The sequence below is a fragment of the Chondrus crispus genome, genomic scaffold (genome assembly GCF_000350225.1).
Source record: "Chondrus crispus Stackhouse genomic scaffold, scaffold_100, whole genome shotgun sequence".
Taxonomy (NCBI): Eukaryota; Rhodophyta; class Florideophyceae; order Gigartinales; family Gigartinaceae; genus Chondrus; species Chondrus crispus.
The window spans coordinates 38,710-50,733 of NW_005178862.1; the positions used below are offsets into that span (position 1 = coordinate 38,710).

The 12,024-nt window shown below is 49.3% G+C and overlaps 1 protein-coding gene across 1 annotated transcript; it reads left to right on the forward strand.

Moving 5' to 3' along the window:
• The first annotated feature begins 9,334 nt into the window (after nucleotides 1-9,334).
• CHC_T00001480001 (hypothetical protein) lies at nucleotides 9,335-9,952 on the forward strand. Its single transcript, XM_005712120.1, has one exon. It carries the CDS (start codon nucleotides 9,335-9,337, stop codon nucleotides 9,950-9,952), a length of 618 nt encoding a protein of 205 aa, XP_005712177.1.
• The last annotated feature ends 2,072 nt before the right edge of the window (nucleotides 9,953-12,024 follow it).

The window sequence follows — 12,024 nt, forward strand, 5'->3', positions numbered from 1 at the left end:
CCCCGTGGGGAGGAAGAGAGCAAAACGAGCACAAGCGGAGGTCCTGGCAGTCTCCAACGCTATGCCGTCTGTTGCCAAATCTATGGCAGCGTCCGCGGAAAGCGTTGGGAAGAACGCTGCTGCCCAGTCTGACCGCAATGGCATCATGCTGTTCATTGGGAAGTATGATGTCGAAGACGAGTCTGCTCAAGAGTTCTTCCGGCTCCGAAAGAAGCTGCACCTAAGCAACGCCAGAGCTGAGGCCGCAGCCGCTGCTGCCGCTGCCGCCGCCACCACGGCAGCTACTACAGCGCCTCTATTGCATGTTGTAGAGCCAGCCGGCGCTGACAACAGCCCTGTGGATGGCGAAGAGGAGGACGGGCTAGACTCTCTGTAGCTTTGTCCGCTTTGAAGAGAGTCAAGCCCTGCGATGCGCGAGACAGAGTCAGAAAACAACTAAGGCTCCTCTTTATTACAAAAGACGTCACGGATTGTCGGCTCCAAAACGAGACCAGATGTGCCGGACAAGGCTTTGCGTCAGCGCAGAGTGGCCAGATCTGCTAGTGAACTCATTTAGACGCTTCTCAACGGTGTTCGCCCATGCACTCAACGCCGTAGTGCCCACTGCGCTGCCAGCAAGTCCAAGCTACTGCTGGTCTTGCCACTGAAACTCTGCTAGGCTAGCGGAGGGGCCGAACTCGAAGGGTGCAGACTCATTGTAACGCCCGGCGTAGTTGTCCCGCCTGGACTCAACAATCATATTGTGCATAATAATGCACGCGCGCATGATGCTCGCCATTGTAGTGCGGTCTCGAAGGACGCAAGGCCGCTTTAGGATGTGAAAGTGCGCTACTAGCACGCCAAAAGCGCGCTCTATATCCTTTCGCACTCCCTCCTGGGCGGCAGAGAATCGTTTCGCCTTGGGAGAGGAGGAGTTCCTCAACGTTTAGATGAACATAGCCCACGAAGGATATATCCCATCCGCGAGGTAGTACGGTGTGTTGTACGTAACCCCATCCACGACAAAAGAAAAACGGGGAGGATGCTTCCCTTCAAGAACAGAGGCCATCGTTGAAGACATGTTGAGGACATTTAAGTCATTAAGGCTGCCTGGGCAGCCGAAGAAAACATGCCAGATCCACAGCTCTCCGTCGCAAATCGCCTCCAGGACGACGGTCGGCTTCTTCTCTTTACCGGAAATTTGCCCAGCGAACGCAACAGAGCAACGCTCCCATCGCCAATGTTGGCAGTCAATGGATCCAAGGCATCCTGGGAAGCCACGGCGTTCATTGATCGCAAGAATGCGCGTCAGGTCATCCGCGTTCGGCTGGCGCGCGTACTCCTCGCCGAACTCTTCGCAAATAGCATTGCAAAAGAGCCGTAGGGATAGGAGCGCCGAGGACTCCGATATTTGGAGATACTCATTAACAGCGTCCGCCGCTGAGCCGTACGCCAATATCCGGAGGGCTGCAACTATTCTTTGGGCGGGGAGCAAACCGAGCTCTCCTGGCGCATTCGGCCGCCGCTGGAACTCCCCCCGAGACGACAAGGCAGTGTAGATCGTCTCAAACGTAGCCCGCGACATGCGGAAGCGGCGAGCAAACGTCTTTTCACTGTAGCGCGGGTTGGGGTCCCAGGTAGTCGTCCTGCAGCCTCTTCCAGGCTTCTTCAAAACCACGATCTACGTTCGGCATGCGGCCAATGCGGGAGCTGGCCGCTGACGACACAAGGGCCCCACCGCTGCTGCCGGCGACGGCGGATACAGCTGCAGCCGCCGCTCTCGTCTGCTCTGCGAAGCATACAACCACAACATCGTCTTCAAACGGGTCAAGAAATTCCATTTCAGCCAGCGAGAATGCATCCTGCCAGGTGTGGTCCATGGTAAAACGTGCGGGTAAGGCGGGTCCGAAGTTGGAGTGGCAGCAGTGGAGCAATGTGCACGACCGAGAGAGATGTGTACAAGAGCGCACACGCGAAACGAATAGAATAGCAACGGTGCGGTGGGGTCCGACAAAAAAATACTTTCCTCAGATTGTTGTGGATAGTTTTTCGATAGAAATGGCCACTCAATTTATGACAAGTTGCCATAGGCAATAGGGAATAGGCGCTACCGGTGGAGATGCTCTTAGTTGGCATAACTTTCAAATTAACATAGGGGTCAAGTCAAAAAAATATATTTTCTATGGTTGTTGAAATCAATGGGTTTGGGCCCTTTTTCTATTAGAATACGACATATGATGACTGAATACGTTCAGAATTTGGGTTTGCTGTATAGTTTTTACGTGCACTAGACCTTTCAACTAGTTACCGAGTTTCAAGCCGACACCTCAGTGGAGCACTAAAAAGGGCAAATAATCCGCAAGAGAATGTAGCATAACTCCCCCCTTAGGGGACTTACATTAGATTAGATCACGATTGATTTAGTTGCTGTAGAGCACGACGCTCTACCGTACCACCACACATGTCCACGTGTGCCCCACGGCGCACGTGCACACGTGTACCAGGCGCGTACGAAGCGCACACACACGGGTACCACGTGTACTGTCAGCACCGATGCTGACACCGTACAGTGCAGGCCGACCTGCACTACAGTAGACCACTACAGTACCTCGGTGCTGTAGTGTTATTATAGAGGTTTGTCTATTAAACATGAGCGGACCGACGGCGGAGGAGAGAGGACAAGCACGGGCTCGTCCAGAACCTACCACCTCGGTTCCGCCGGTTTATTCTAGACTACGCGAGCGACGTTCGCGTCGGCCTAGTACAGAGCCCCGCGGGTAGTGGTCGCGCGCGGGGACCCGTAAAGATCGATCGTTACCCAGTACCGCGCCGGGGCGTCGAGGCGTCGATCCGCTCATACGCACGCGCGACCACCTCCGACCCCGCTCTACCACGCTACCCGGGGTCGCCCGGTTCCGATAGCTGGTGGTGCTTCCTTTCCCCGTCTTCCGCCGATCCGGGGTCTCCGTCGAGCTGTGAGTAAACACCCTTCTCCGTGAGGGTGTTTATGCTACAGAGGACTGAATGTATCACGAAAGATCTGGTAATTCGTGAAAATCCGATTTTTCACAAATATATAAATCTCTTTTCTGGATATTTCATCTTTTAGCGGTCATACAGTATTTCTAGAGATACTTATCACATTAGAAAGTGCGCCAATACATTCACTCCCGCCAAGGTCCTGAACTGTGTGGGAGAACGGGTACCGAACGGTGTCTGTAAATGTAACGACGCGAAGGGAGATCCCGTAGGGGTGACCAGACGATACGGGAAAGGCAGGGGATTGTAGTACAATTCCGTACCACAACCCCCCGGCGAGATGATAACCGCGCGGGAGGGCGGGTGCTACTGTAGCGAGCGGGCGTACACGCGCCGGCCGCCGTGTACAGTAGTACCCCAAGGGTCCGACGTGGGAAAGCCGGTAGCAGCCGGCGTGGCCACCGGCACACGTGTATAATCCGTACGGTGGCTAACTAGTAAGTAGTAGTTAATGGCACAAATTAAGTAATTGTATACAGTAGCTGGTACACAGTAAGTGGCAGCTACTGTAGACGACAGGCGTCCTGGCGTCCTGCTTAGGGGTTAAGACCGGGGACACCGGCCCGTCCCAGTAAAGAGGAGGCAGACTCGCCTCCCTTCCCTTTACGGCTAATTGCTATCCCGTTCCGATTTCTCTTTTAGTCTCAGGCTTCTAACCCATGACCAGCCGTCCGGTTCTAACACCGCCGTCCGGCTGCGCGTCACCGGCGACGTGAGCCTTCCCTCTTTTCGAGTCCATCCGTACGGTCTGCGTTCGCGCGTGGGTTTCCCAGCGGCGCGTGCTCCCTTACCTCTAACCCCCCTGGTTTCCGAGTGGTCAGGACGAAGGTAGTTATACCACAGGGATAACTCAGCTTATACACGGGGTGCACGTACCTCCACGGGTGACAGGTGGAGGCAGAATGGCCACGTGTACCGCCGTACGTATTACGTCCCGATAGGGTACAGTAGACTGGGAGGTCCTACTGTAGGGGCGTAGAAATTAGTGTAATAGGAGTGTCAGCCGGGGGAGTCCCAGCTAGTACACGTGGTGCGCGCTCTGCCACGAGTATAGGTGGCAGGAAACCAGCCACTTGTGCCGCTGTGCGGATTACTCCCCGGTGGAGTACAGTCGAGGTACTCCACTGTAGTGATCCAAAGTAGAAGGGGATCACTACTGTACTGCCCGGCCGCCGGAGGTCGACGGTACTTAGGGACCGAGGCAGTACGCCCCCAGAGTAAAGGGGGGCAGCGACCCCTTTGGCCAGAACTGAGGAAAAGCTTGAAGAATCAGATCGTCCCGAGCGGGTTATTCTTGAGGGCCGCAAGCATACGCTCACCAGTTTGGTCGTTCCACTGCTTGGTGGAAGCGTATGCCCATTGAGTCCTATCCCCTCCGGGGTCGCAATTCCATTCGCCCGTTAACCGAAGTCATACCCGCTACCCTCGAGAGAGGTTGGTGGTGTTGCAATTTACCCCTATCGTGGACACCCCCTCCGGTACGGATTAACACCGAACCGGAAGGATCCATATTATTACAAACTGTATCGCAACGAATTGCAATAAGTATTAGACCAAACGAGAATACGGCCTCCCACGTTCAAAAGTCCAAGGTCCCCAATGCCGGTGAGCCCACGTGAAGTGCAGATGCGCTACAGCTGCTTGCACAGGCACCTGTCGACCGCACAAATGACCTCGAAGCCTATCAAATGGAGGATCTCAAAAGCGACATAGATGAAGAAACAGACTCCAGTACGACCACTGACGATTCTTTCTACCAGTCTGGCGGGGCTTCCGCCATTATCAAAATGTAGAACTTCTCGCCCGATGAGTTTCAAGAAGTTTGGATGAAGTTCAAGGACGTGGCGCTCAAAAACTGGAACACGGCAAGAAAAAATACCTCGCGAAGGATATGCTTTTCATTGTACTAAGCTGGAAGAAGCATGAGGGACAGTGGGACTTTATCAGTCGGATGTTCAAGATTAAGGGCCCTTCGCTCAGGGATCTTGTACGGAAGTTTATTCGATTAGCAGCAGATGTAAGCTACGAAAAAATGGTGCTTGGAGCTGGAGCGGCTTGGCCTATGGAGCTTATAATCAAAACCAACCGGTCATTCAAAAAGTATCCCTATGCCTGACACGCAACAGATGTTACTTTTTTCCACAATAAAAGACCTACACGAAATGACCAAGAATCAAAAACATATTTTCTGGGAAGCATAACCTTCATAGATACAAGAGAGAGGTGTCATTTTCGTCAATTGGTCTGGCAATCGCGTGTAGTGTTCATGATTCCGGTGCGACTGCCGACATCGACATTTTCTACAGATTGAAGTCAGAGCATGAGTTGATGCTGAAAAATATGGAAGACGAGAATGACATTCTTGATGCTAGTGCACTTTGTGATAGGTACTACGATAGTTTGGCTTTTCTTTTAGACAAAGAGTACCAGCGTCTTGCGGAATCAGGTCGAGGTATTGTTCCTACGAAAAAAGAAGCCCGGACGGCCGTCGACTATGGAAGAAGAGAATAGAAATCTACAACATGCTTCGTATAGAATTATTGTCGAAAACTACTTTAGTTTGTTGTGTGGTCTATGGAATGTGCTCAGTTCGCAGTTTCGGTGGGGCGAAAAAATGTACGACATGATACACAAGTTTCTGTTGGGAATTACGAACATGCATGTTAGCTGGCATTCACTACGAGGAGGTGATCTCAACCTTCACCGGCGTCTGTAGTGCAGTGACCCTGCGTACTGTACGCCAGGTCCCCAGCGTCGCCCTGCCGCGCTCCCGCCTTTGACAAGTGTGTCACACTTATACTGTGCGCGTGCACTTTGGATGATACCGCACAGTGTGCATGTGTCACATGTGACACCTGTATGGCCCCTATAAATACGTGGTGCGCGCAAGTTTCTAGTCTAATTGGCGCGTAATGCCAAGTGGCAACTTTAATGGCAATTACCAACTATTAATTACCCATTTAATAACCGACGCCGACGACGGCACTCGGCCTATATAGGTCGGTTGCCGGAGGACAATACGGTAAAGAGACATCAAATGGCCTGACTTCACTCTAGGTAGTGTCCTTTTTGGTTACTGTCTTAGTGGCTCCGTCTGGTACCTTCCCCCTTCTTTATCATCCCTTTCTTTGTTTTTCCACTATGGTTTCCCCTATTTCTATATTTACGCTATTGTTCATCTTCCTTCTTCCTTCTGTTCTCTTGTTTTGTTCTTCTTCGAAAATTTGATAGCAATCCGTGATACGGACACGACGCACCCACTACTTCTAGTTATTCGATTCCGAGTACCTCTTCACGCCCTGACGGCGACTATACCCTCGATCCTCGCGTTTTCTCTGAGCTACCACGGACAGAGGATCCCGAACACCCTGGTAGTGACTGGACATGCCGCCTTGCCTCATAGCGAGATTTATGCCCTCGTTGGCGAGTGCGTCCACTGCACTACAGCGTGTCAAGAGCAGAAGATATTCGTTTGGCAATGAGACGGTGGAGAGACGGAAGAGAGTGCAGGCAAAATACAGGCAGAAGGACAAGGCAAGAATGGAACTCAGCTTCCCGGCCGGACCTGCAGATGAAGCTAGGTTTGAGAATGAAGACTTAGATTTCTGAGCACCACCGAGCAATACAGTAAACACTTTCTGAGTTCTTATCCTATCACGCTTTTTGAAAAAATGAAAATAATTTGCCATACATTGCGATCTCAGGTCAAAGATGATGCAATTTCAGTGTCATACGGTCATTCGAACACGAACGTTATGTTTTTACTGTAATGAGTTACACCTAGGGTGTACCCTAGGTGATGTGCGTTTACCACAAGGGTTAATGGTTCGAGTTTCAGGTTTTTTGCATTTTAGTCTGTTGTCTGAATAAAGCCACCCCGAGAGGGTGGTACATTATTTGTCAACTGCCATTTCTCAGTTGGAATAGCAGAGCTTCACGAAGAAGTCTGCTGTCGTCGCACGCCTTGCTCGCCTCCGCCTGACTCAGACCCTGAGAAAAGGGTACTGAGCTGTCGACCGGTGGCGTCGTGCCGAGTCAACAACCATTCAATCAGGTTTTCGCAACACTTGTAAGTGCACGAAGCCAAGTCGTCACTGCCGTTCGATACTGTCACCATCTCTGTGAGTCACTGTCGCTGCCGCTGCTCGTGTTCTCCTGTCACCACCGCTGCTTATCACCGCTGTATGCAACTGCTGCATACTACTGCAACTCATTTAGGCTGTAGATAAGAAAATCTGGGAAACTCGAGGTACACGGGAGCCTGGCGATACTTCTGACCACTTGAACCAATCTCTGGTACTGCGTGATAATTGACCCGGCGCTGTAGTGTTACTGAGACTTCGGTCTGTCTAGAAGCCGCTGTACCCTAAGGGAAAATTAGACGAGCCTAGTATTATTGTACGTCTGCCTTCCCCATTCGACTACAAAACTGGTGCGACCTTTTTGAGGTCTGGTGAAGTAACGGTGTGAGAGGAGTAACGGGGTGTGGTGGAGTTGCGGCGTGACGTTTTCCTAAATTTTCTATTCTGCTTTCAAGATGACAGATACTGCAAATTCCAGCTCCCGCGAGCAAAGAAGAACTAATATCAAGTCTGCAGTGGAGCAGATTAACGTTTAATCAGAGAAACAACATGCCTTCAAAGAACGTATGAGGCATATATTAAGCAGCACCTACATGTCCACAGCCGCTACCCGTGAAGTAATTCTAGAATTATTCCCGCCTGAATCTCTGGTTTCTCCCTGATGTCTGAAACTGCCTCTATTGTTTTTTAACTTTCGTGAAGTTCTTCAATTGTGCGGTGTGACTGTGGAGCAGAGACAAGGTTTGTATGTACCTCAAGCAATTATGAACGCAGTGTACTCCGATGACGCTCAACTATTGAATACTGCGAATTCGTACCTAGCGGATTACAAATTATCCATTACGAGGGGTACTTCATCTTCTCCAATTTCCGAACAACGATCTGAAGTGAACCAAGAATCCTTCGGGAACGAGAGTGACTGGCGCAAAGTTGATGCCGTGATTCGTAGATTCTCGGATGGGGAAAACTATAGTGGAATTCTGGCAGAATCTCCAAATATTTCTGAAGCACAGAATGCTTACATCACCTACTGCTCACAGTAGGGATTCTCGAGGGGTGATCGCGTGAGGTTGATTTCAAGTGTACTGAAGGGTCCTGCATGACTGTACTGGAGTACTCATATCCAAGGAAGGGATGCTTTCACAGAGATTGGCGCCATATTTAGGGCACTTGAGTACCAGCTCGATACGCCTGCTCATCAACGACAGATCGAGTCATTGACAAATTCTCTCACTATTGAAGACGTCAGAAAGCAACAGGGTTGCAGTCGTGTTGCTGCACTCGGTTTCCTCTATCATGAAGTCTCACGCTTGAACGCACAGTTCCCGAAAGTCAAGCGAGGGGACGCTTCTCGCACCCAACCCCTAATGAAAATTGTAGAGAAATGTGAGTGGTCTCGTTCTGCTGAAGAGAAAGTTATGCAAGAAGCTCCCAGATATGATCCAATCTATACACAACTTTCTGCGTCCAATGTTATTTGGGAAAATGATATCAGGAGAACTGGACAAGACCCGGATGTTGCCGATGAACGCCGAAAGTCGCAACCGTCTACTTCCTCCGTCATAGGATTTGGTGCACAACACGCCAATCCTGTCGTTCAAGCAGGTCTCGCCCTTCCATGAGACGCCAAAACTCATCTTCGCCACCAATTAGACAGAATCTGTCTAATGGCTTGGCAGTTTGTTGGCGACGAGTGATCTGATCACTCGTGGCCAACAAACTGCCAAGTCCTTAACGGTCCACTTCAATTCCGTTCTGACAACGAATTTGAAACAAAATGTTTTAAATGTGGCAGAACTGGACATTGGCGCGCAGAATGCGCATACAATGATGGCCAATCTCAGCTTCAAGCTGCTAGAAGTAGGATTAGAGAAATCGGAGGACAGCGAAATGCCGCTGCTGCCAGAGGTCTGTTCGAATTGTTGCAAGAAGAGGATGAGAACAATCACTCAGGAGATGCTGAGAATGATATCTTTGAGGCGCTTGTGAATGCAACTGAGGACAGTGACGATAAGTCAGAAGATACGTTTGAAACTCACATTGTTGGTTCTGAGAATGAGAAGAAAGAAAAGGAGGACTTTCGAAAAGCGGGAATACAGTAACTACGCTGCAACATCGACTATAATCCAGACGCAATCTTCTTCCTTGTATCTCATGCTGAGCCCATCCGCACATTCTTAGTTCATTCAACAATTGCAGAACTTTCCAAATCTATTGGAAAGAACCTATCGAACATGTTCGAAGGCGGTGCTGTCGATACTGGAGCACAAATGTCTGTCATTGGCACTTGCCAAGCGAGGGCGTACTGTGATTCTCTTGGAATTGACCTTCATCTTCCCCCCACTCAATCTACCTTCGTGTTTGGAGACTTGAAGAAGAGCCTGGGGAAACTGAAAATTGTCTTGCCAACGCCAAGTGGTGACGCACCAATTGAAACGCATATCCTTCCTGCTAAGATTCCGTTCTTGATCGGCTTGAACACACTGGACAAGTATGGTTGGAATGCTCTAACTGTTCAGAATGAGCTCCATTCCGTCAATGAGGGTTGCAAGATTCCAATAACGAGGAAACTGAGTCACATGTATGTGACTTGGGAAAATCAGTATGTCACTCACTATTCCAGGCAACAACTACAAAACATGCATCTGCACTTCATGCATCCCTCTGTTTCAAAACTCCTCAATCTTCTTGAACGTGCTTATCAGGATCAAGTGACTGAAGATACGAAAGAGATACTCAAAGACATTTCCGATGCTTGTCACATTTGCCAGACATACTCTTCAAAGCCGATAACATCCAAGTCAGGTTCCCGGATGAAGTTGTATTCAACAAAACCATACGAATGGATTTGATGTTCATTGATGGGGCACCTATTGTTCATGTCATGAATGCTGGAACGAATTTCTCTGCGGCCAGATTTCTAACAGCTGAAGATACTGAAACTATCTGGAACACGTTCTTGTATGCCTGGGTTACAGTATACATAGGATACCCACATGACATCCTCACTGATCAAGGATCTGTGTTTACTGGGAAAGAGTGACAAGAACGCTGTTCTTCAAGAGAGTTGGCGAAAGACTTATAGGACTTTCTAGAACTTATGTCGAAGATATACTAAGGGCAGGAACAGAAGAGTTCCGGAGGCATTCGAATATGGAAACTATGGAGACGTTCGATTCCAAACCGTCAGAGACACCACCAATGACTTTCACAGGTCTGCACATATCAAGTTCAAAGTCACATTACGAGCTCTCTCAGAGAAACTACGTAGAAAAACTTGGTTTATTGCAGAACGATACAACTTTTGAGATGTTTTGTTCCATGCGTACCAAGCTAGCTTGGGTTGTGAATTCACGCCCTGACATTGCATGCGCCGTATCATTTGCATCTCAGATTACACCATCAACCTTCACTTCCGAATCGTTCAAGTCTCTTAACAAGATCATCAAACATCTGAAGTCAACTGCTGACTTGAGCCTTAAGTATCCACGATTTGATTTGGATACTATCCATATCACCGTGTACTCTGATTCGTCTTTCAACAATAATTCAGATCATACAAGTCAACTAAGATATGTAATCCTGTTGATGGATGGAAATAATCGCTGCTGCATCATTCAATATTCCTCGCACAAGTCACGAAGAGTCGTAAGATCTAGCGCTGCAGGAGAAACAATCGCTTTAGCAGATGAATTTGACCAGTCATTCATACTGAAATACGACATCGAGAGAATGCTTTGGAAAAGAGGTATCACTCCTGATGCTCACTGATTCCAAAATTCTCTTTGATGTAATAACTGGTAATCGATACACGACAGAATCACGTTTTATGGTGGATATATCCGCCATCAGAGAAGCATACAATGAGAGACTTATATCGAATATCGGGTTCATTCGACGCCAATACAATATCGCCGATGGTCTAATCAAGGTCGAGCGCAACTATGCATTGGAGACGGTGATGTGGACCAACAGTATCGACCATCCCATTGAACAGTACATAGCTGATACTGTTCTTCCACGTGCAAAAAACATATGAATGTGTTAGACTTGAAGAGCGGAAGTGATGCAATTTCAGTGTCATACGGTCATTCGAACACGAAAGTTATGTTTTTACTATAATGATTTACACCTAGGGTGTACCCTAGGTGATGTGCGTTTACCACAAGGGTTAAGGGTTCGAGTTTAAGGGTTTTGCATTTTAGTCTGTTGTCTGAATAAAGCCACCCCGAGAGAGTGGTACATTCTTTGTCAACTGCCATTTCTCAGTTGGAATAGCAGAGCTTCACGAAGAAGTCTGCTGTCGTCGCGCGCCTCGCTCGCCTCCGCCTGACTCAGACCCCGAGAAAAGGGTACTGAGCTATCGGCTGGCGGCGTCGTGCCGAGTCAACAACCATTCAATCAGGTTTTCGCAACAAAAGACATGGTATGTATGGTACCCTGACAGCCTGCGCTATTACTAAAATGGGAAGTCTTTTATGAATAATCTGGTATTTATTCAGATACTCCATAACTGGCAGAAAGACCTACTGTACAGTATACCCACCAAGGTATTCGCCTTCGTCAGTTGCTGAAAGGCAACTGAGGCTAAGTTCCCATATGTTGGGTGCAGTATACTTTATACTGTAATGCCCCCTTCCCCGCCGCTGAGGAGCACCTGGAGGGGGCAAGAGGAAGTAAGGAGTAAACAAAACAGTTTATTTCTTTGCGGGCGCGTGCGGCGTCTGAGCCTCGATTCACCTACTTGAGTAGTCCCCCTCCGCGTCTTCGCCTGCACGAAGGGCCTCTATCGCGTTACCAGCGATTGCCCGGGGTTTACTCTGAACCGCATCCGTAAGCGCTTTCTCACAGTAAGCTCGTTCCACTGTAGCGTACGTGACCGCACATTGAGTGAGAACACAGCGTCAGTTCCCGTGGGGGGGGG

Coding starts and splice junctions, on each gene's coding strand:
- CHC_T00001480001 (XM_005712120.1), top strand. CDS start 9,335: ATGTTCGAAGGCGGTGCTGTCGATACTGGAGCACAAATGTCTGTCATT.